At 42.8% G+C, this 26,251-nt stretch overlaps 1 protein-coding gene across 1 annotated transcript in view; it reads left to right on the top strand.

Moving 5' to 3' along the window:
- Nucleotides 1–26,251, top strand: part of LOC131239898 (peptidyl serine alpha-galactosyltransferase) — a 51,233-nt gene that overhangs the window by 5,798 nt on the left and 19,184 nt on the right. The window contains exons 3-5 of the mRNA XM_058237807.1: nucleotides 13,498–13,741; nucleotides 13,868–14,068; nucleotides 14,819–15,291. Coding sequence (XP_058093790.1) covers nucleotides 13,498–13,741; nucleotides 13,868–14,068; nucleotides 14,819–15,291 — 918 coding nt within the window. The remainder of the gene's footprint in view (nucleotides 1–13,497; nucleotides 13,742–13,867; nucleotides 14,069–14,818; nucleotides 15,292–26,251) is intronic.

The following is a 26,251-nucleotide window of genomic DNA, read 5'->3' as shown; positions in this document are numbered from 1 at the left end:
GGCGATACGAGGGTGTAACGGCTCGTAACAGTGCAAATTTTTTTTTTTTTTGGCCAAAAAAATATGGATTAAATCCGGAATATTCTAAGCATTCCAAATTTGCATTCATTTATAAATTGGAACATGTTTATGGTGGTGTAACAGTCCACTCTTTGGTGAGAAGTTGTATCGGACTGTCTGATGAATTTATGAACCAGATAACCTGAATTTGACTACAAAATTCATATATTTAATTTTTTACTATGATTAACACATCATATTCTATGATTAAAACAACAAACCATTTATTAAAAAATGATTTTTCGAATTAAAAAAAAAGGGCCGAAATTAGTGCGTAAATAGAAAAAAATATAAAATGACACCACAAATCTGTAAAATGCATATTAACATGTTTTACTATGATTAACACATTATATTCTATGATTAAAACAACAAACCATTCATTAAAAAATGATTTTTTGAATTAAAAAAAAAGGGCCGAAATTAGTGTGTAAATAGAAAAAATATAAAAAAATATAAAATGACACCACAAATCTGTAAAATGCACATTAACATGTTCTAATATGATTAACACATCATATTCTATGATTAAAACAACAAACCATTCATTAAAAAATGATTTTTCGAATTTAAAAAAAGGGCCGAAATTAGTGCGTAAATAGGAAAAAATATAAAATGACACCACAAATATGTAAAATGCACATTAACATATTCTACTATAATTAACACATCATATTCTATGATTAAAACAGCAAACCATTCATTAAAAAATGATTTTTCGAATTAAAAAAAAAGGGCCGAAATTAGTGCGTAAATAGAAAAAAATAAAATGACACCATAAATCTGTAAAATGCACATTAACATGTTCTACTATGATTAACACATCATATTCCATGATTAAAACAGCAAACCATTCATTAAAAAATGATTTCTCGAATTTAAAAAAGGGGCCAAAATTAGTGCATAAATAGAAAAAAATATAAAATGACACCACAAATCTATAAAATGCACATTAACGTGTTCTACTATGATTAACACATCATATTCCATGATTAAAACAACAAACCATTCATTAAAAAATGATTTCTCGAATTTAAAAAAAGGGCCAAAATTAGTGCATAAATAGAAAAAAAATATAAATGACACCACAAATCTGTAAAATGCACATTAACATGTTCTACTATGATTAACACATCATATTCTATGATTAAAACAACAAAACATTCAATAAAAAGTATAAATACATATTTTTGACGAATTTCTGAAAAATGGCCCACGGAGCTTCGATTCAAGAAAATCCTTAATATAATGTATTTTTATCCTAAATACCAAGCCAAGATTGGTCGAAAATAGTAATAGAAGGATTTAGTAAGAGTTTGGAAGGAAGTGGTTTAAAAAAAAACTAAAAAAATAGAGCTTAAAAAGAAAAAAAAATGGCCGTTATTTGACCTTTACGGCCTAGCCGTTATGGGGCAGTAACGGCCGTTACGCCCTGTAACGGCCGTTACGGTACCAAAATCGGGGGGCCGCCCATTACGCCCTAGTATCGCGTAACGGGTACGACCATTACCGTTACGTATTGGCTGTTATGGCCGAAACGTAACGGATACGGGACACCTTGATGCAACGTGGCCGTTGGAGTCCAATACGAAGGTGAGAAAGAAGTGGACAGAACCAAAACAATTTCACAAGTAGTAGAATAGTTCCATTCATGCCCTGTCGATTGATTGTGCACTTGGAGAATGATAGAATATTCGAGGATGAGGTGAAGAAAACTCTAAAACTCTGATGCAGGACCATTAGCCACTTACTCTAAAAGCTCAAACTGTTAGAGCATGGCGAATTAATCCCTTTATCTCATAGCCCAGGCCCCAAATCCATGGGTTAGGTCCTCGGCCGAACCCTCCTCGTGGACCCCAAGTTCATGGGTTTCGCCCTCTCGTGGGCCCCAAATCCATGGGTTCCGCCCTATATGAGCCATCCGCCTCATACAGGCCCCAAATCCATGGGTTATGCGGGCCACCCACCCTGAGTGTGCCCCTGCATCCCATAGGGGACCCCACTTGAGCCCGATGTGAAAATCCCCCCCGCATTAATCACCCCCGGTGAGGAGTCTCGAACATGAGACCTTCCGATTTGATACCAATTTGATGCAGGACAATTAACCACTTGCTCTAAAAGCTCAAACAATTAGAGCATGACGAATTAATCCCTTTATCTCATAGCCCAGTTCCCAAATCCATGGGTTAGGTCCTCGGCAAACCCTCCCCGTGGGCTCCAAGTCCATGGGTTTCACCCTCTCTTGGGCCCCAAATCCATGGGTTCCACCTTATACGAGCCACCTGCCTCACACGGGCCCCAAATCCATGGGTTATGCGGGCCACCCACCTTGAGTGTGCCCCTGTGTTCCACAAGCCATTCCACTCGAGCCCGGTGTGAAAATGCCCCCACATTAAACTCTCTCTATGTATGCATGTGTGTTTGTACGCACACATGCACACATGTACTTAATCGTATGTTTGCGCCTCATGTAGGGCCTTGATGCAGGACACATGATTTAATGCTAGCATGTAACATGGAGATGATGAAAGAGTCCATAAAGTAATTCAATTAACAAAAGATGTTAATCTCTCAATTAATTAAAAGTAAACAATAGGAAATAAAATCTGATTTAACCTAAATCACATGCCCACATGTTAAGAATTCACATAAATCAATTAAAACTAGGATCGATGGAAGGATAAAACTTCCAATTTAGCATAGGCACATTCCACACTCAATGGTCATATTTGTAGGTTTTATGATTAGGGTTAGGAAAGAGAAAAATATGAAATTAGGAAAATTAGGGTTTATGAGAATTGAGGATTTTGGAATTAGGGTTTTTAAAATTGGAGAAAATAAGAAATTGAAGATCTAGGGTTTAGAATGTTGTAATGGGAAGGAAAAGAGGAAGACAAGAGAAGAAGAAGAAGAATACCTTTCAAAGAACAGAGAGGAAGGATGTAAGAAGAAGAATACCTTTTGAAGAAGAGGAAGAGGAAGGATGTACCTTGGAATCCACCACCAAACAAGCTTCTACCCTTCTACAATTTAATTGGAAGGGAGTCTTTTTTTTTTTTTTTTTTTTTTTTATAAATAAAATAAAAAAACTCTAGAAAATAAGGAGGAAAATTCCTTCACACAAGAGAGCTCTACTCTTTTTTTTTTCTTCTCAATAGTACTACTAGGGTTGGAACTCCACCACCCCTGTGCTTTTATAATTAAAAATTCGGAATTAAATCCAACATAATTACAATTATGCCACTCACTTAAGTAAAGTGGCCCATTATCTAAAATAAGAAAACTAAAACATATATTATCAATCTCAACCATCAAATAACTCCTAAGGATAATAAAAAAAATATAAAGAAAGCAAGATCAGAGTCCAAGGGGTGTAAATCTAAAAGATCTGGTGGCCTGATGCCTGATCTAAAAGATCCAACGGTCGGATCGACGCGAAATAGAAATGCTATGACTAAAATTATCTCCTAAGCAACCCACATGCATCATCCCAAGGTGGGGTCTTCCTGATACACGTCCAATGCATGTGGGGTCTTCAAAATGGCCCAGAGGGCCCCATCTGGAACTCGTCTCCCATCCACAAAGAAAGCTGTGCTAATGTGGGTGGTCGTCTCCATCTCTGGTACACCTGAGTAGGTCCTTTGATGTCCCCATCAAGCCTACCATGGTGTGTATATGACATCCAAACCGTGCATCAGGTGTGCCCCCTTAAAAATCATCCAACCCAAAAATAAGGTCAATGCAATCATTAGGTGATGCAGCATAATTAACCACATGCTCTAAAAGCTCAAACTAATAGAGCATGGCGAATTAATCCCTTTATCTGATAGCCCAGACCCCAAATCCATGGGTTAGGTTCTTGGTTGAACCCTCCTCATGAGCCCCAAATCTATGGGTTCCACCTCACACGAGCCACCCGCCTCACATGGACCCCAAATGCATGGGTTCTGCGGGCCACCCATGTCACGCCCCGGACTCGGTGATTGGACTCACAAGAAACCCGATAGCTGGTTCCGGCCGCAACAGCCTCCGTAGTACCCCATTCTTGGCTCCTGAGACAGGCTCCGATCCTGGGATTTTACAAGGAGGATTTCTATATCATAAATCCGATTTAATCGAGCATACCCAAGATCATAGCAAGTAAGTCTTAGAAAGTAACCATAGGAACGCATTGCAAAATCTACTAGAAATTTAAAGTTTTACGGGTACATAAGGTTTAAAAGGACATACATAAGGTAAGAAAGAAAGAGAAAAGTCTACAACGGGTCTTCAGCATGCTCCAATCCAATGCCCCACCACTACTGCGTCGACCTAGGATCACCTGCACGCATCAATTGTGCATAAGCTTATAGAAAGCTTAGAGGGCGGTGAAGGTGTGTGACAATGGTGCTCAGAAGAAATAGGAGGATGCAGGAGGAAACATGAATGATACTAATGCCACTAGCCGTAGCGATGCTAAGCTATGAATGCAGTAAGCCGTACTAAGGCTATGTAATGCAATATATGAGTACTGGACGCCATACCGAGGCGATGCAATAGAAGGCTTATACAGCTGGTGCAAATGCAATGCGAAGTAATGCTAGTCCTCATATCCAATCCACATATCAAGTACAGTTCCATCATAAGGAATCCACTGGGGTCAACTACGCTGCAGGATGACTGCCGCTCTCCAAGACCCGCATAGTTAAACGAGCGTAGGAGACCTCACTACCCGCCTGTGGACAACCAATCACCAGCGAGGCTCGAGGGTAGCAGACCCATTCACGAGTTGGTTAAACTCAGCTTAGCTATTGCCATCTCTCTCAGGCGGGTAAGGCCACACCCCATCCCAACCGACCACGTTGCAGTGGGAGACGCGGCCTTAAAGTATAAGGGCACTTGTGCGCTCATATTTTCCACTTGGTCTCGGTGTTGAGGCGTCCCCTCGGTATCGTGGAAGTTTAGGGGCTTTCACCCAGGGATATCCTATGCACCCCAAATGCTCAAGAATCATTTCCGGTGTCTACACACGACCATCCACAATATCCCTGTGGAGGCTACGACCCTGATGAAGCAAGGGCGAATATCTACATGCTATGCAATGCTAGATGCATGAATCACACAATCAACCATGTATCAATCCCAAGCATCCACCGTGCTAAAGAGGGTAAACTCCATCCCTCGGGAAGATACCAACATGTCCTACACAATGGCACAACCATGGTCAATCATATCTCAACCAAGCATGCATATGATGCGTATGGGAGTGGGCCATGATGATGAATAAGGGTGCCAATGAGGCGAATGAGAAGATGTACTCTCTACCTAACCATGAAGGGTGTAGGTACTTAACCAATTCCTTACAAGGAATACAACCTTTAGTGGGGACCCATTTACCTGGGGTAGCCCACGAGACTAAGCATACAAAGTTAGGGTCTAGATAATATGGAAACGGGCCTAGCAAGGGAGTTAGGTGGGCATTTAACCACCCTTAGATACTAACAGGCCTAAAGGGGTCCAAATGAGGACTTTCAACTACCATTTCCTCAAGCCATCTAATCCACAAACCATGTAAACATTAGGCCCAAGGCCCATATCCAAACCATATGCACATAGGTCCCACAAAAGGCATAAGGAAGTAGGCCCAATACTAACTCTAACAATCATGACCCAAGGAGGGGAACCAAGGCCCAAAGCCCAAGTCCTAAGGCCATAGAGTCCAAGGATTTAGATGGACTTAGTGGGCAGCCCAAGTATACAAATACATGGCCCAAAACAAGTTTTTTTTTTTTGGGTGGAATACGCCCCATTACATTAGCCCAATAACTAGTCATTTAAGTGGGCATTCAAGGGCCCAAATCCCCCTTTTCCTCAGCCTATAAGTCCAGCAAATGGAAGGTCAGCCCATCATTTGGCTCGCTAAGGTGAGACATTCCAGCCCGACCTGGGCCCACTAGGAAGCCCCAAAATCTGGTATGCATTGGGTCCCACAAATGGTTATCAAAGGTGGCCCAAAACATGCATTAATTAAGCCCAAATAATTATACTAAGGTATAGGTGAGGAACAAATACTCAATTTATCAATGTGGTGGGCCCCCAATTCCAATAAAAATTCAGCCATACATTGTGTATTTAAATGGCCATGGCTGGACTTTTAGTCTACCAAATCTTCTGGACTTATTGAGGCCCAGAAACATGTCAAAATACTTGGGAGTTACTCCCATAGTGTCCATCAATACATCATAGGGGCCCCACCAATTTGGAGATAGGGATTTGATACTTAGAAAGGTAGGCCTGCTGCTGGACTGCAGGCCTAGCAGCGGCCCCAAAAGGGCAGGGGCGTCCTAGGCTTGGGCGGTCCAAGGTGTGGACGGTCTGGGCCCCATACATATGCAACAAGGTGGGCTCCCACGTCCCAAGTGGGCCCCACATGGGACGTCCACCTAGGGTGGACCCAACCCACATGGGCCCCACAAATATGGAGGGATGGCGTGGATGAAAGACATACATCATGGTGGGCCTGGCTAAGGACGGCCAGCCCATGGTGGACGTCCACCAGCTGGACGTCTATCATGGATGGCTGGTCCAGTTGGTTGGCCCCCACAAAATGGCCCCTTGTGGCCTCTGGATCATCACAAGGTGGGCCCCATAGATATACACAAAAGCCCAAATGGGCCAGGCCCAATTATCTCCTCAAACACAAAAATACAGCAATGTTAAAAAATTCCAGCAATATTCATCTTGCTGTACCAATTTGGGCTCCCCAATGGAGTGGGTCCAGGGTCTCCAAAAATTATGAAATTGGGGGCCAAGGTCCCTTATCAAGTCTAGAACAAGGTGGGACCCAGAAAGGTGGCCCATCATCAGAGAAAATATTTTTAAATTATGGGTTACAACAACCTGTAGTGTTGGAAATTACAGCAGAAATCTGGTTGAACACCCATGTTGGCTCACTCTTTTGGAGGATCAAATGGGGTTAGTTGGGGCTAAAATTTGGTAGGCTTATAGGTGGGGCATACACCTTCAAGAATCACATATTGGATGATATCAACATCCCCACCAAATGACCAAAAATCAGGCCTCAAGATGGCCCAAAATCTGTCCAGAAAGTCTGGATAGCAACATATGTCTGATAAAAATAAATTGCAAACATTATTTAAATGGGGATTTAACCCCAGAAAATCATGGTGTGGTCCACCCAAGTGGGCCCCACAAACATCCAAACCATCCCATCATCCAAATCATCCTTGCATACACCCCATTTTAGTGATTTTAGGGGCCACACGTCCAAGGGATGGACTGTGAAAAACGTCCTTCCTCTATGGACGGTTTGGATCTTGTCTGTCCACAAGGTGGGCCACACACTCATGATCAGAAACTTCTAACAAGAAAAGGAGAAGAAAACGACCACAAGAGAAGGGTCTCTGCCTTAATGAGGCCCTTCCCTTCATCACACACATACATAGACATTTTATTACTATAAGATATACAATCTACATGATCAAGACTATCTATTGAGATTTATGGTGGAGATCCAATCTCCACCAAGGATCAAGAGTCTAGATGACCCAAAGATCCCTGATCTAAGGAAGAAAGGAGCATGAAGGGATCCATGGAGAATGGTCCTTTGCATGCGCATGCATGCAATGTAGGATAGGCTTCGAGCCATATTCATGGAGTTTTGGGGCCACCATCATCACTTGATGGGTCCCACAAGCTCCATCAATGGAAGGAGAATGAAGAATCAAGAGGAAGAAGAAATCTGAAATTTAAACAATGCAACACACCCACCTATCAGAACAACTCCAAAGCTACACCACTAGCATCAAGAAGCTTCAAGGATCATTGTAACGCCCTGAAAATCAGGGGTCGAGCAGGAGCCCAACTCCCGAGTTCCAACACATCACTTATGCAACATAGATAATGATGATTAAATGTTTATCGTATTAGTGCATTAAACATGAGTGAGATTATACCAAAACAGCATATCATACTCCAGAGATAATTGGCTTACGCAAGTGGAAGACTGTGATAAGTATATAAAGCATATAAGTGATTGTAAGTCTCCTGAGTATGATCATGTTACCAGGTCAGTTAATTACATGTAAAATTCACAAAATATACAAAATGTGTAATGTCATCTAGTCAGCATCCCAGTAATCCCCGTCGATCAGAACAGGGCCTACATAGACCCGCCTGATAACTGCATGTAGGAGAACTCCTTGTCATCATAAAAGTCCGGCTCCGCTACGTAAGCATCGCCATCATCTGCAACTACAACAGTGTTTGGTTGGTGTTTAAAGCACCATCCCAGAACGTGGGAGTGAGTGATCAACTCAGTGGAGCTATAAAGCAAAGGTTAACATGTTATCAACTCAGTCAAATAGTAATGATAAAGCAATACAACACCTTGTTAATGCAAGGATAATATGTGATAATGATGTATGCCCTCGCCTATACTCCCTCTGCGACATCATCTCACGATCGCGGCATGCAACACTCTCGTTGTGCTCAACTCCAACGCCAAAGGCACATGCAATGCGGTGCATGTGCGTGATTAGCCAAGTTCTTAGATAAGCATATTCTTACAGCAGGATTGGGAAGCTAAGGCACCTCCCTTTATATCATTGACCCAAACAATGATCCATCTAGGGTCGTCAATTTTAGTTAATCACATACGATAGACAATTCTAGGTCGCTACGGAGAGGCTTGTCACCATTAGCGCAGACCTAGTTTATACTCGAGGTTACTAAAGAAAGGCTAGTCACCTTAGCGTAGTCCTAGTGTATACTCGAGGTCACTACGGGCTCGTCACCTGATCGTAGGCCGACAGCTCGAATACAGTGTCCCATACCACCGTATTCGACTCACGAGTTTGGGTTGCTCACTGGTCACTACGAGGAGGCTCGTCGCCCCGGCGTAGGCCGACAGCTCGACCACGGTGTCCCATACCACCATGCCTGGCTCATGAGTCTTAGCGGATTGAGGTACCAAGGTTAAGCGGGTTTTTCACTGGTACGTTGGTACCTTAGATTCAAGCAGTAGTGTCCATACATGGTGAACATACATTAGGCCAATCGGGTTACTTGACAAGCTCGACTAGTACGAGCGTATGTCGAGCTGATCGACATGGAGCGCGTAAGCACTCCTCGTGGCCTAACCGCTATCGACAAGCAGCGTACGACTTGGATTCATTGGGCGTATCCGTTGTGGGTAAACTGTTCGGCCATCGATCGTAAACCATTACCGATTGCCTGGGCTATATCGTAGCCCCAGTCATTCTCAACACAATAAGCATTCATGTTTGATAGTCAAGATAACATGTAGCAACCAATTCAAATGTAAATCTCATATAAGCATTTTTATGATCACATAGAGAACATGTTAACATGCATAGGCATTCATCCATAAAGCATGTAGTAGTAAGATAGGTTCCATAAAGGGAATTGTAACTATAGATAAGGTCACTGAGAATCCCATCTCAATGCCCTCATTACATGCATTTTCAACAAGCATTTCCTCATTCAAGCATTTTATCAAACACTTAGGCTACACATATCACACATATGTAATAAATTAGTAAAACACATATTACGGCAAATCCTTTCACATAGGGGTTGCCACATGCACAACAATCATGTATTTACAATCAATAATCCTGGCGAGCACAAGTCAAAATTCTAGATTCATTCAAACATTTCAACAAACACATAGAATGCATTATAAATCAACATAATTTATATATAGGCATGCTATAAGGAAAGCCTCGTATCTAAGCACATGTGATAGCAATCAAGCCAGTCATAAATCATTACTGACATTGAAAGCCTTAAAAAACCATAACCTAAACATTTATAGTCCGCACCTTTCGCCGGTAGACTCGTAACGAGCTCAGTTTGAACTCTTTGTCTTTGTCTTTGTCTACGGCACAATGACAACCTATATCATGAAATAGGTTAGCTATTTCATCATCTACTCTATTTTAATCCCTAGAACAGATTAGGGTTAGGATTGCTTACCCAAGAACTGAGTCGGAATCGCTGGAATAACGACACAGACAGACCGATTCAGCACGTGGAGCGATGGGATCGAATCCCAGGAACTCTCTCCCACTTTCTCTCTCACTTTCCTTCTCTCTTTGCTCTCTTCTCTCTCCTAGGTTTCCAAATTCATATGGGATGAGAGGGGTAGGTTAAGGCACTTATATAGGCCCAGGACTAATGTAAATGGCCCCAGGGCCATGGTATACTTAGGTTATAGCCAAAAGTTGGCTGTTTCGGTCCAACGGAGCACATATGGAGGCCCCTTTTCTGCGTACGGTCTGGAAAAAATTCCCTGACGATGGATCTACGCCAGGTTAAGATCTCGGTTTGATCGGATTAGTGGATTGGCCGCGGGGGACCCGTTTCAGTTCAACGGTCACCGATACCTGATCAGGGCCACAAGTACACTTACATGTGTTGGAAATTTTTCCTGATCCAAGGGTGTAATTGGGCCAAATCCTGACGGTCTGAGTCCTTAGATTTGGCCTGCAAGCGAACGACTCAATTCACTTAAGTTTCTGTTCATTTTCTAAAGATACTCGCGTTTCTTGCACACTTTGCTCCGGGCTCAAGTTGTGCGTTTCTAGATACTATTCGGACTTGATTTCCGAGATGATCATCGAGCCCAGTAAGGCGGTCATAATTGTATAGTTTTGCGGTAATCGGACTTTCGACGCGCGGTCCAGGTCCGATATGGAGTTTCGTGATGCTCCTGAGAGCAACGGGGTTTTGAGATGGATCCTAGATTTCTAGGCAACGTATCGTTAGCGATTTTACTGGTTTTAGGTCTTGCAGTTTGTATTGAAAGTTGTCCAGGCTAATTCGACAGGTGGTTTTGTTTAGCCCTTAATTAACCTTCGTTTAATTTCTGAAGGATTTGGTCCTTAGTGATTTCTACCTGAGGTGGTCCTCGGGTCTTTGTACGGATTTTTCCGAGACGTTACAATCATGGTTCAATGGTTGAGATTGGTTGATGATGGGTGGATTAGGAGGTGTTGGGAGGTGAGAGGGCTGGAATTTTTGGGGGAGGTGGGACGTCCTAGCAAAGGGAGAGGATAGGGAGAGGTAGAGAGAATGAGAAGAAAGAGAGAGGGAGGGAGTTGTAGGGAGGCAATCATTGCCTCTCTCTCCTTGGTTAGAGAAACCATGATGTCCTATGGTGACAATAACAAAGTGTTAGGCTTTAGTAGGTCTTAGGGTGGTAGGCTAGTAGGCTTTCTAGCAAACCTACTATAGGGTGACATCATCCTTACACAAACACCTAGGAAAAACGTGTGGGGTGGGGTCCACCATCACACATCAAAGGCCCAAATCGAACGTTGCCCATAACTCATGATGTACACGTTGGATTTACGCACGGGACGCGGCGTTGGAACCGCGGCGCCAATACGGACAAGATGGCATGGGTTTCGGGTCGATCCGAGTCGGGTTGACGTGACCGAACTTGGGGACGACCGTAAACGCTAACCGTAGGTCGCGGGTTGCCGAAATTCGACCGGTAGGACCGCATGACCTAAAGAAACGGCGTGCACACTTGGGTTAGGGTCTTACAACCCACCTGGAGTGTGCCGCTGCATCTCATAGGCCACCCCACTCAAGCCTAGTTTGAAAATGCCCCCGCATTATTAGGTGGGCCACACCATTGAAAACAGTGGACAACACAAAAAAAACTTGAAATTAATGGATACCCCGCCTGATGATGATGGATCGACCTTTTTTTTTTTGGTGCGCCCAATTTCTATGGTGGGTTTCCTTTTAGACGGCTTGGATGCCATGGGGCCCCCATGTGAACTCGGATGTGTTTGGGTAGCTGTCCATTGATTCAATGGTGTGGCCCTCCTGATGATTGCATGGCTCTGGTTTTTTGCACCGGGTATCCATGGTGGATGCGCCTAATGCATTGTTTGGATGTCATAAAAATGCCATATTGAGCCCCACATGAGGTGCCAATATGGTAACTTACCATGTTGACACCCACATAGGATCATTCCCCTACACATACAGACATACATACGTGCATACATCGGAAGTATGATGGCTTCCTGCATAGTTTCTTGCTCCATTCATTTTTATCAATCACACTGTTGATCGGTGGCATTAGTGTTTGAAATATCGGTATCGTGTTACGTATCACACCCTTGGGATACGGATACATATCAGTTATTGCATGGGATATATCGGCTGTATTGCATAATGTATTGCCGTTGTTGGAAACATGGGGAAATATTGGGAAATTGGTCAAAATTTTCAATGAAACTTCGATGATTGTTAAAAAAGACATCAATACACACTTGTAAATCAAAACAATACAAAAAAAAAGTGCACATAATAGGTTTTCTTTGTATGGGGTCCTAATCTATGCGTTATCTAATTGAATTGTTGCAATTATATTCAAAGCATATTCATATAATTTATAAATGTAAGAAGATGTGTGGAAACACAAGCAATACATTCAAAAGCAAAAGAAGAATCACTAGATCAAGTTACATAAATGTTTGATTTTATGTTTGGACAAAGATTACAACCGATTTGCGAGAAATTGGGAAATTTTGATTTTTTTCAATTTTCCACAACTCGGCCCATCTCCTCCAAATCTCGAAATCAAAGCTCCTAAAACATGATTTACAAATTGGGAAATTGGGAAATTGTTTTACATGATTTTTCATGTAAAACATGAAAAACTGTGGATTTGTAACAATTTGACACTGATTTAACATGATTTACAAAAAAAAAAAGATCAAAAATTGAAAATGCTCATTGGATCGAACATGTGGGATATATCCCACCACTTGTGCATTTTGTATCGCATATGTAAGATACAAGATATATCATGGGATATATCGGCTGATATTGTCAATTCTTAAAACACTAGGTAGCATATTCAGCTTTCCATTACATTCGGTGTGCAGGTAAAATTGTGTACCACACCAAATTAATTACACTTGTTTAAAAGGAAAAGAAAAGCTGCTTCCCTCTGATTTGTTTAATAGACATGTTGGTCTATCCTGCCATCTTCTGATCAATGTTTTCTGTTTGGTCATAATTCTATGTTGTAATACTTTCTGATATGTCGTGGTATTTTCATAGTTGTTTGATCACATTTAAGATATGCCATTGACCTTTTACTCTGAAGTTTGAGAAGCAACTGCAGAGGAAAGGATTTCTGCTATTGGCAGAGGTAACTGTGCCTCTTGTTGCCAGTGTGTGTGTGTGTGTGTGCGTGCGCGTGCGTGCGTCTGTGTGAACCACCTCTGATATTACATAGAGCCCCTTATGATTGTTTCCACCATAATTTTCCCTCGTGCAACATTGGACTCGTCTTGCGCATTATCTTCTATTTATTCCACTTTTTGTTTTGTCACCTCTTATTTGGTTTATCATGCATATTTGTTTGTAATTTGCACTATCTTTCAGATACTTGGTTGGATGTGATAATATTCTTGCCCGTTTGCACACAAAGCATCCTGAACTCTGTGACAAGGTTGGAGGACTTCTAGCTATGCATATTGATGACCTGAGGGTCTTGGCACCTATGTGGCTTTCAAAGACGGAAGAAGTACGGGAGGATCGGGCCCACTGGGGAACCAACATAACTGGTGACATTTATGGCCAGGGGTGGATCAGTGAGATGTATGGCTACTCGTTTGGTGCTGCAGAAGTGAGTAATTGCTTCATAAATTAAGATTCTGACAAGTTAGTAGTTCTTTTTCTCAAATTTTTTTTTTTTTAATACTAAATCTTTTTTTTCTTTTCAAATTTTTGGCTCTATTATCTGTTTGAGCAGGTGGGTCTTCGCCACAAGATAAGCGATGACTTGATGATCTACCCAGGTTATACTCCTCGAGAGGGTGTTGAACCTATACTTCTACACTATGGTTTGCCATTTACTGTTGGAAATTGGTCATTCAGCAAATTAACCCACCACGAGGATGATATTGTTTATCAGTGCAATCATCTTTTCCCCCCTCCACCTTTTCCTAGAGAGGTACAAATCCACCAAAAATTGTCATATCATGCAGTACTTTGATTACAAAGGTCATATAGTAGGATAATAGTAGTTTGCATGTAATCTTCATATTTCTACTACTGCAATTGAGTAAATCCCTGCACAGTTGTGAAAATTAAAATGCCTGGTTCTTTGTGATCCAAATAGTTCATGCTGTGGAGCCCATGGTGGATCAGAGAAATCAATGATTCCAGCAACCAATTGGGCCCCCATCAAGTGTGGACCATATGGTGAGGATATCCTGGTAAGGGAGGTATTGGGACGTGGACATGATGGCGCCTCCCAGATTGGCGGCTTAGATTACCTAAAGATGAGTCCCATCTCTACCATTGCTGGGTTGGACAAAAAAAGTGTTGTTTATTTTGTTGAAGCATCATATGATGACTCATTTTAGTAACTGGGTAAAAATGAGTTCCACTTATTTTTATTAAGTAAATAATGTCCTTGCACCCAAGAAATACGAAATGAACATATGGGACTCTTTTAGGGTTGGCAATGGGTTGGGTTGGAACACAGGCCAACCAACCTGACCAATTTAAAAGACAGGTTTGGCCGTTTGGGCTGAGCTTATCAGGTTTTGGGTCAGGCTTGTGCCAGAAACGTGGCCCATTATAGTTCTACAGAACTGACTCAAACTCAAACCTATTTCACCCACTGGCTCCTTCCATGCACTTGAATGTTGCATCGCCCAATTATGTATAACCTCTGATAGCTGTTTTCTCTATGCAGGTTCAAATGATGGAAACCAACCCAAACAAAAGGCGGGGCTTATTTTTTAGCATAGAATGCATTAACACGTTAAATGAAGGCCTTCTGTTACACCATGCATCAGTTGGGTGTCCTAAGCGAATTTGGTCGAAATACTTAAGTTTCCTAAAGAGCAAGACATTTTCTGAGCTTACCAAGCCGAAATATTTAACTCATAACAGTTCACAAAGTCAAAAGGCTGAAAAACAACCAGCCATTGATGCACCGGAAAGGCCGCATCCCAAAATCCATACACTTTTCTCCACAGAGTGTTCACCATATTTTGATTGGCAAACTGTAGGACTTGTCCATAGCTTCCATTTGAGTGGTCAGCCTGGCAATATCACACGGCTTCTCAGCTGCACAGATGAAGGCTTGAAGCGATACACAGGCCATGATCTGGCCCCTACTCATTATGTTCCATCAATGAGCCAGCATCCGTTGACAGGCGATTGGTAAGTTTCCCCATTTCGGTGGTCTTGTGCCATTGTTGTAGCTGCAGTCAGTTTACCATTCAGAATATTGGCTTAGTGAGCACTTCTTTTTCCATTTTGTGTACTCCAAATTATGACATGGCTCAGGCCTTGCTTTTAGACCCAGCAAAGGGTGACCTGGGATTTAAGTTTTTGGTGCAAACTTGGGTGATCATTATTCAAATTGGTCCTCTAATTTGCTGATTATCCTATGTGAAATAAAAAATGTGCAAACCAGGGTTCGAGCCTCTAGTTTAATGGTAAATATGTCTGTGTTTCAACAGAGATGTCTCGCCGCTTCTGTCAGCTGTGGAGATGATGATTAAGTGTCCATGTTGGAGGGAGGGAGGGAGGGAGGGAGAGAGTGACTAGGGTTTCACATTTCCCCCTTGTTTTATAAAAAAATCCAATGAGATACAAAAGAAGGCCAGTGGCCCAGCTTGGCCCTGGCCCAATAACGCACACACAAACACAATAATGCATGCACACATGCCTTGCAATACTCCCTCTCAAGCTTATCAAACATGTCCAGCTTCCTACTTATAAATGATCCTTGAGAAGGGTGCAATGGCTTGCTAAATATATCATCCAATTGAGCTTTACATGAACATACTTGATAATGATTTCTTTGGATGCAATCTTCTCTTTAATACAGTGACAAACCACCTCTATATGCTTTGTTTGTTCTTGGTAGACTGGGTTAGTAGCTATATGGACATGGCTTAATTGTCACATTAGAGTACCATTGGCCCTGCATCGAAAAGTTGAAGCGCTTGGAGGAGAGATCGAATCCACAATAGCTCACAGACTGCGTGGCCCATAGCTTTGTATTCTGCTTCTGCACTAGGCTTGGCAATACCTATCTGTTTCTTGCTTTTCCAGGTTATCAAGTTTCCTCCAACAAAAGTATAATACTCAAACGTGGATTTTTTGTCTATGACTGAACGAACCCAATCTGCATCTCTATAGGAATCAACTTTGAGATGTCCAAGAGATCTGTAAAGAAGGGCCTGTCCTAGAGTATTCTTCAGATAACAAAGGATACATTTGATGGCCTCCCAGTGTTATGCTTTCGGTTGATGCATGACTCTGCTCACTACACAACGACAAGCAAGATATCAAATCGAGTGACAATCAGATAAATAAGTTCACCAACAGGCTTCCTGTACCACTCTGGGTCTTCAAACAGCTCACTTTGATCATTAGATAGTTTACTGTTTGGAACTTTGGATCCATTGAAATGTCACATGGTTTGCACTCAGTTTCTTCCAACAAGTCCAATGCATATTTCCTCCAATATAGGTTGATCCCATGGCAGACCAGGCTACTTCAATCCCTAGGAAATACTTCAGAGGTCCAAGATCCTTGGTTTGAAACTATTCCTTGATGTGGCTCTTAACTGCTAATATGCCGTCTTCATCATTTCCAATGGTGATTATGTTGTCTACGTAGACAACTAATGGCACAATTCCTTTGGAGGCCTGCTTCACAAACACGGAGCGATCCATGTGGCACTTGTGAAAGCCGAAATCCACCAAAACTCGATGAGACTTCTCGAACCATGCCCTAGGAGATTGCTTGAGTCCATAGATGGCCTTCCAAAGTTTACACACCTTCCCATTCTCCCCCTGAGAAGGAGGTTGCTCCATGTAAACTTCCTCAATTATTTTGCCAGTGAGGAAGGCATTCTTGACTTCTAACTTGTAAAGAGGCAATGACTTGTTCGTTGCCAGCCAGCCTCATAGATCAAAACTTGCATGGAATTTAGTTTAACAACCGGAGAAAAGATTTTCTCATAATATAGCCCTACGGTATAAGTGTACCATTTGACAACAAGGTGCGCCTTTGAATGTTAAATGGACTCATCGGGTTGGTGTTTTATGGTGTATACCTACTGACAACTAACTGTTCACTTTCTAGGAGGCAGTGAGACCAGTGTTCATGTTTCAGTGTTGTGCATTGCTAAAATTTCTTCCTCCATGGCTCTCTATCACCCACAATGAGCTAGCTCATCATCATGTGAAAAGGGAACCACCTCCCATGACAAGGCTAGAGTGTAGGCTTGGGAGGAAGGGCTAAGGCGATGGTAAAAAACATAATTAGATACTAGGTGTAAGGCGTAAGAGTGGGTACCTTTCCAGGGTAGAATAGGTAGGTATATATATCTGGGTGTGATTGTGTTGATACAAGAACCTCAATAGAGAGTGTTGGCAAGGTTTTCTGAAATGGTAACGGTTACGTAATGGCCACCATCGTTACCTTTATCATACGGACTGTAACGACCATTGATTGTTCTCATAACGACCATTACAGTCTCTTTTTATTGAAAGAAAATCCAAAAAAAAAATTATATTGGCCCCATAATGGATCGTTACAGCCTTTATGAGGGTTGTAGTGGCTGTTATGGGTTATTTTTTGGCTGTTACGACTTCATAATGTGTAATGGTTGCCACCATACCTTTATGTAACAGCCTTTACGGCCACACCATGGGTGATGGTGGTGGGGAACATGAATTGGTTGTTCCATTTCTGTCAATTTGAGGATGGAACTAGCGGATGGAGACGGAAACAGAGATGACTGAGCGGCGGATAGAGATGGAAATGGAGATGACGATGGAACTAGCGGCAGAAATAGGGGACGGGGAAAAAGCAAGAGCATTCGGCTCTAAGGATCTGACGCAGGGGACACATTCTGATTCTAATGAGAAGGGGGATTGGACGATAATCCCTGTGAGGAGAAAGAGGGATCCTCTGTCCAGCAGTCGGGTAAGAGATGTGGCAAGCTACCCGACTCTGTTCGTTAAGGGTTTTCCTGAAGGATGGCTTCCCATCAATCTCTCTAGAGTCTTCGGTAGAGCTGGAATAGTGATGGATGTTGTGTTACCAAAGAACAGAGAGACAGGAGCTATCTGGGGCTTTGTGTTGGTCAGGATGAGCATGGATAAGGAATTATTATAGGCGATTCATAGCCTTCATGGCGAACGTTTCGGGGGACAAAAACTGGTGGTGCAGCGAGCGAGATTTGGGAACTCAAACGTAAGCGCATCTTTGCGCTGAAGACAAAGGCAAAATTGCCTCAAGATGTTCAGTGGGCTACTACCCCTCAATATCAGCTAGGATCATCCTCTTTCATAGAGGTGCTTCTTAAATCTTTTGGGAATGCAGATCCTGGTAGGACAGATAATTGCAGGGCTAAGAAAGATTCACTGATAGGAAAAGGTAGTCTAGAGACGTCTCCTACTTAGGTTGACGACTCAACTATTCAGATTAATCCGGACTCGTTCTCGAAGTCCAAGATGGATCTACGAGGGTCGGTAGTGGTTATGACCAAGGAAGGAGCATCCTTACAATCGGTTAATCTGTGGCTAGAGGAGATCGGAGGGATGAAAGCGGGGTCTTATACCATTAGATTGATTGGGTTTAATGACCTCTGGATGAAGGGGTCTCCAGGATTTAATGAAGACTTTGTGATGATGGCAGGGGCACTGCACACCGACGGCCCGGTGTCTCAAATCCTCAAATGGGAGGAGTTATCGGCCTTTGGGTATGAAGAGATATGGGTGCTGATCTGGTCGATTCCCTTGGACGTGTGGAGTGTAGAGTTTTTTCATATCTTGATATCTCGTCTGGGAGATCTTATCGAGATAGACCCCAAAACAACCTCAGGGGAAGAGTTGGGGGTCATTAGAGCTCAGATTCGAAGGAAGAAAGGGACGACGCTACCACCATTCCTGAAGATTTCATCGGAGGAGAGGCATCTGATTTTGCTCATTCAATAGGAGAGGAAAAATGATCCCATCCCTAGGTGGGGAGATCTCTGGCGAGCCAGAGAGATCCACTCGTCGAATCCGAAGGGTCAGCATCAGAAGGAGAAGGAAGATGGTGCACAACTTCAATGCACCGCAGGATCACCTAATCTCCACGAGGCACAGGTTACACACTCCAACATCCTACCGAATTCCCCTTCCCACACGCATCGCGTTTTAAGAACTGCCTTCGGACACGTGGTGACGATCGAGCAAGAGATGCAGACCCACAAGCGCTCCCTTCTGGACATGCGTCTGCTGGATGAAATTCGTGTCAATCAGGACAGCATGGACAACACATGTCAATCCGTCAATCAGGACAGCATGTCAATCTGTCAATCAGGACAGCATGGACAGCATGTCAATCAGGACAGCATGGACAACATATATTTAGCTTGACAACAAGTCAATCAGGACAGCATGGACAACATATATTTAGCTAGACAGCAAGTCAATCAGGACAGCATGGACAACATATATTTAGCCTGATAGCAAGTCAATTAGGATAACATATATTTAGCCATAATTAGGTCATCTATTTATGGCATATATCTTATACAGTTATTGATTGTATATATCTTGTACAGTTATTGTTTCCTTGTTTATTAGCCTAGATTGATGTTAATGGCTGCAATTCAGCCTTGTAATTAAGCCTAGAATTTCTATATAAATAGAGGAACCTCACAATGAGGACATTCAATCCAAAATACTTACATGGTATCAGAGCCTGTTCTGAGATTTCTGGGTTGGGTTGGGACTAATCTGTTGGTCTCCTTGGCTATCGATAACTTCGAAGGAAGGTGTAGACAATTCTGGTGGGTTATAAACTGCTGTTCAGCAGTTTCTGTTGAGGGTAGGAAGTTTCTTTATTGCTGGAAACTCCATCTTGATCTCCTTTTGTTTTAGGCTTGCTGGTTGTAGGCTTGTTTTTGGACTAGTGGTGAGGTGGATTTAGTATTTTCTGTCTTTATTACTGTGTTCCGGGCACCATGTTTACTAGCAACTCGGATTCTTTTGGTGTGCGCTTCACGGGCAAAAATTATTTAGCTTGGGAATTTCAATTTCACCTATTTGTCTAGGGGAAAGAGTTATGGGGTCACATAGATGGAAGTGATCTAGCTCCAACTGGCCTCTCTAAATTGGGTTAGTGGAAAGTGAAAGATGCTAGAGTCATGACATGGATTTTAGGATCTGTTGATCCTTTGATTGTCCTAAATCTGAGGCCGTACAAGACTACAAGAGATATGTGGGAGTATTTAAAAAAGGTTTACAATCAGGACCACACAGCCAGAAGCTTTTAGTTGGAATATGAGATCGCCAATTACACTCAGGGTGATCTCTCCATACGAGATTATTTTTCTGGGTTTCAGAACTTGTGGGGTGAATTTGCTGAATTATTTATGCTAAGATACCAGCTGCATCTCTCTCTGCTGTTCAGGAGGTTCATGAACAGAGCAAGAGAGATCAGTTTCTAATGAAGTTACAGCTGGAATTTGAGGCAACTCGCTCCAATTTGATGAATCGTGATCCTCCTCCCTCTTTGGATGTGTGCTTTGGGGAATTACTTCGTGAAGAGCAGCGTCTTGCAACACAGGCTACTTTTCAGCAGAACCGCATGACCTCTAATGACGTCGCTTATGCAGCTCATAGGAAAGGCAAGGGTAGGGATATGCGGAAGGTCCAATGCTTCAGCTACAAGGAATATGGGCATATTGCTGCTCACTGTGCTAAGAAATCTTGCGATTATTGTAAGAAGCCAGGACATTTTATCAAAGACCGTCCAACTCGTCCCCAGAATTGCCAAACTAATGCCTATCAAGCCGCGGTGGGTACTTCTGCTTCTGCTAATTCCTCTACAGCTGGTAATCCCTTTGTTCTTACTCCTGAAACAGTTCAGTAGATGATTATTTCAGCCTTTTCAGCCTTAGGGTTTCAAGGTAACAGTACACTACCATCTTTACCTTGGCTTGTTGATTCTGCTGCGTCTAATCATATGACTAGTTCCTCCAACACTCTTACCAATGTTCGGAATTATCATGGCTCATCGTACATTTAGATTGCTGATGGTAGTCAATTACCTATTCATGCTGTTGGGGATATTAATTCATTAGTTAAAGAAGTTTTTGTATCTCCTGAGCTTTCTACTAGTCTCATTTCTGTCGGACAATTGGTTGATAACAACTGTAATGTTGGGTTTTCTCGTAATGGTTCTATCGTACAAGATTAGGTGTCGGGGAAGATACTTGCGAAGGGGCCTAAAGTTGGACGATTGTTTCCTCTACATTTTTCCATTCCTTCTTGCATTTCTTTGGCTTGTACCATTGTAAACAATAAGGGTGAAGTATGGCACAAACATTTGGGTCATCCTAACTCTATTGTTCTATCTCATTTAGTAAACTCTAGTTTCTTGGGTAATAAAGATCAATTTTCCTCTCATCTCTCTTTTGATTGCTCAACATGTAAATTAGGTAAGAGTAAATCCCTTTCCTTTCTTGCACATGGTAGTCGTGCTGAAAGCTGTTTTGATTTGATCCATAGTGATGTGTGGGTTATTACTCCTGTTATATCTCATGCAAATTAGAAATATTTTATCACATTCATTGATGATTATAGCAGGTATACCTGGATTTATTTTCTTCGTTCTAAATCTGAGGTATTTTCTATGTTTCAACAATTTGTGGCTTATATTGAAACTCAATTCTCTTCAGGCATTAAAGTGTTAAGGTCTGATTCAGGTGGTGAATATATGTCTTATGAATTTCATGCCTTTCTTAAGCAGAAAGGAATTGTTTCTGAGCGTTCTTGTCCTTATACACGTCAGCAGAATGGTGTTGCTGAACGTAAGAATCGTCACCTGTTGGAGGTTGTTCGAACGTTATTGCTTGAATCTTCTGTTCCTTATAAATTTTGGGTGGAAGCCTTATCCACGGCAGTTTATTTAATTAATAGATTGCCTTCAAGTGTCTTGCATTTTGAATCTCCCTACTATCGTCTTCATCATCAGCATCCCAACTATCTTGACATGCATACCTTTGGTTGTGTTTGTTTTGTTCATTTGCCATCACATGAACGACACAAACTTTCTGTCCAATCTGTTAAATGTGCTTTTATGGGTTATAGTATTTCACACAAAGGTTATGTTTGCTATGATCCATGCTCTAATAGATTTCGTATTTCTCATCATGTTGTTTTCTTTGAAAATCAATCATTCTTTTCTACTCATGTTGCATCCTTGCCTGAGATCAATGTTCTTCCTCATTTTGATGACTTGACTCCTATTCCCGAGTGATTCAAACCTGGATTTGTGTATGAACGCCGACGACCGACTTTGCCTCTTCCTGAGCCTGACCCGACATCTGAGCCTGTTCAGATTGTTCCTTCTGCGGATGATTTGGGTTCTGACATTGTTCCTCGCTGGTCTACTAGAGTCTCTCGTCCTCCTGATCGGTATGGCTTTTTTCAGACATCTCTTCATACTACTTTGTCCTCTATTTCAATTCCATCATGTTATTCCGAGGCTGTTAAGCATGAATGTTGGCGTGAGGCGATGTCCGAAGAACTTCGGCCTCTTCAGGACAATCACACATGGGATGTTGTTCCTTGTTTGGCAAATGTTAAAGCCATTGGTTGTAAATGGGTTTACTCGATTAAGCTGCATTCCGATGGTGCTCTGGATCGCTATAAGGCCTTAGTTGCACTTGGTAACAGAAAAGAATATGGGGTGGACTATGAGGAGACCTTTGCTCCAGTCACCAAGATGACTACGGTGCAGATGGTTATTTCTATTGCTGCGTCCAAAGGCTGACCACTTCATCAAATGGACGTTAAAAACGCATTTCTTTATGGTGATCTCAAAGAGGCAATTTACACGGCCCTGCCGCCTGGCTTGACCTCCTCTTCTTCTTCTGATGTATGTAAATTGAAGCGATCTCTGTATGGGTAGAAACAGGCTCCCCAGGCATGGTTTGATAAGTTCCGGTCTATCTTGCTTCAGTTTTCCTTTGAGCAGAGTCAATATGACTCCTCTTTGTTTCTTCGTAAGACCTCTGCTGGTATTGTTCTTTTTCTTGTTTACGTTGATGATATTGTTATCACCGGGACGGATTTAGACTTGATCGCTCGTCTACAGCAGCATCTTTAGGCCTTATTTCATATGAAGGATCTTGGTTCTCTTACATACTTCTTGGGGTTGGAAGTTCACATGGATCCTTCTGGTATCATTCTGAATCAACATAAGTACACAGGGTTTGATTGCTTTAGCTGGTTTTCAGGATACTTCTTCTGTGGATACTCCTCTAGAAGTAAACACGAAGTATCGTCGTGAGGAGGGTGATCTGCTGTATGATCCTACTCTATTTCGACAGCTGGTAGGCAGTTTGAACTATTTGACTATTACTCGGCCTGCTATTTCCTTCGCTGTCCAGCAGGTTAGCTAGTTCATGCAGACTCCATGCCATCTACATTTGGCTGCCGTTCGTCATATCATCCGATACCTTCGAGGGTCCCCTAGCCATGGGTTGTTCTTCCCAACCGACTCTCCTCTTCACCTTGTTGCATATAGTGATGCGGATTGGGCCGGCTGTCCTGATACTCGCCGGTCTATCATAGGCTGGTGTATGTTTCTTGGTGATTCCTTGATCTCTTGGAAGAGTAAGAAACAACCTCGTGTTTCTAAATCTTCTATTGAATCCGAATACCGTGCCATGTCTGCGCTTGTTCTGAGATTGTCTGGCTTCGTGGGCTTCTGGCTGAACTTGATTTTTCCCAATCTGAACCTACACCTCTCCATGCTGATAATACTAGTGCCATTCAGATTGCTGCTAATCCCGTTTTCCATGAACGAACGAAGCACATTGAAGTGGACTGTCATTCTATTCGGGAAGCCTTAGACACTCGTATCATTTCTCTTCCTCATGTTTCCGGTGACCTCCAGATAGCTGACGTGTTTACCAAGGCCATGACACGACAACGCCATTAGTTCCTTGTGGGCAAATTGATGCTTCTTGATCGACCAACATCAATTTGAGGGGGGATGTCAATCAGGACAGCATGGACAACACATGTCAATCTATCAACCAGGACAGCATGGACAGCATGTCAATCCGTCAATCAAGACAGCATGGACAACATGCCAATGAGGACAACATGGACAGCATATATTTAGCCTGACAGCAAGTCAATCAGGACAGCATGGACAACATATATTTAGCTAGACAGTAAGTTAATCAGGACAGCATGGACAACATATATTTAGCCTGACAGCAAGTCAATCAGGACAGCATATATTTAGCCATAATTAGGTCATCTATTTATGGCATATATCTTGTACAGTTATTGATTGTATATATCTTGTACAGTTATTGTTTCCTTGTTTATTAGCCTAGATTGATGTTAATGGCTGCAATTCAGCCTTGTAATTAAGCCTAGAATTTCTATATAAACAGAGGAACCTCACAAAATACTTACAATTCGTACTCCGGTCTTGCTTCACACAGAGCAGGCGTGTAAACGACCTTGGGAAAGTGGTGTCTCCTCTGATCGAGACGCTACATGTGGCGCCTTTATGTGTGACGCTGGCGTCGTTAGTAGGGCGCCACGTTGCCTCCTCGGGTGCGATGCGGAAGCCGAGACCATTGCTCCCTCGGGCATCTTGCTGGCAACGCGAGGGAGGGTCGGGCTGACACCTGTAGCTTCGGGAGTTGCTTTGGCGGTAACGACGATCATGATAGACTGGGGCGGGATGTCAGAGAGCGCATCGGAACCAGCCTCGGTACCTCATCAGGGGGCTTGGATTCAACGCCATCTATGTTGTTAAATATGAGCCTTTCCTTACAGGTGGTCCCTGGCTCCAAACCTCTTCAAAGGCCAAATGTTATTTCGTCGTCATATTCGGATCGTTCCTCGCCTTTGAAAGCGGCCCCAGATAGAGAAGACGAGCTATCTTCGGAATTCTTTCTTCAATCGTCAGAATGGGGAGACCAATCCTATGCCGGTTCTCTGCCATACTCTCCCTGCTCGGTCGATGCATGCGATCAGGCCATTGTACCCTTATTCCAAGAAGACGCTGGTAGTGGCATTATTGAAGACGAGGCTCAAGGCATTCTGGAAGCCGAACCCCTTCAGATGCGGGTGGGGACTGTAACAGTGAGTATGGGATCTGCGTAGGTAACCGAAGAACACAAAGCCCAAATCGCGAAATGCATTTAGAAGAAACGTTGGATACGGGACGCCCTTGGTCACATTGGTAGGTTCATTGGCCTATCTTTCGGTGACAACCCGGAAGATTTCGTAGCTTTATTTCAGTGCATCGAGGCGCGCGGTCGGCCCCTCTCAACGTCGGTATCTCCGAGAAAAGCTCACACTCAAACAAGTCACAACAGGGAACTCCGGAGCCTCCTAGCTAGTCCAAATACTACATTCTTTAGTGAGAAGGGTACGACCAAAGTTGGTCGTAGGGGTAGATCAGTTGCTTAATGATCATCATGTCACGGAATATCAGAGGGGTGGGTTCCAGACAGAAGAAAAGCATGATTAAGGATATCTGCTCCAGAAGTAACGCGGACATTATCTACCTGCAGGAGACCAAAGTCCAATCCTTCAACGACAATATCCTTAGATCCCTGTGGAAGGTGAAAGATGGTTCTTGGGTGGCCCTGAATGCTAAAGGTAGTGCGGATGGGGTGTTAATAGCGTGGAATTCAGCTGTTTGGTCCCTGGATCAGAGCTAGATAGGTGAATTTTCGGTTTCGGTTATCCTTGTTGAGGTTAATTCCAACCGCAACTATCTCATCTCCTCTATGTATGGGCCGAATCAAGCTGATCGAAGGGAAGATTTCTGGGAGGAGCTGAATGAAGCTAGGTAGAGGTTTGATGGGCCGTGGTGGATAGGCGGCAACTTCAACATCACTCGATACTCGGACGAGAAATCTACTGGGGGAAGGGTGAAATCGGGTATGTGGTTATTTTCGGAATGGATCGATGATCAGGCGCTGATTGATTTGCCTCTGTTGGGAGCTCGATATACATGGACGAATGGTAGGATGAACCCGATCCTTGCAAGATTGGATAGGTTTCTTGTTTCAACGAAATGGATTGAAGCTTTCCCTATTTCCTCTCAATCCTCCCTCCCAAGACCC

Source organism: Magnolia sinica, chromosome 3 (genome assembly GCF_029962835.1).
Source record: "Magnolia sinica isolate HGM2019 chromosome 3, MsV1, whole genome shotgun sequence".
In the NCBI taxonomy this organism is placed as follows: domain Eukaryota; kingdom Viridiplantae; phylum Streptophyta; class Magnoliopsida; order Magnoliales; family Magnoliaceae; genus Magnolia; species Magnolia sinica.
The sequence above is the reverse complement of the archived record's forward strand: the minus strand, read 5'-3'. Positions and strand labels throughout refer to the sequence as shown.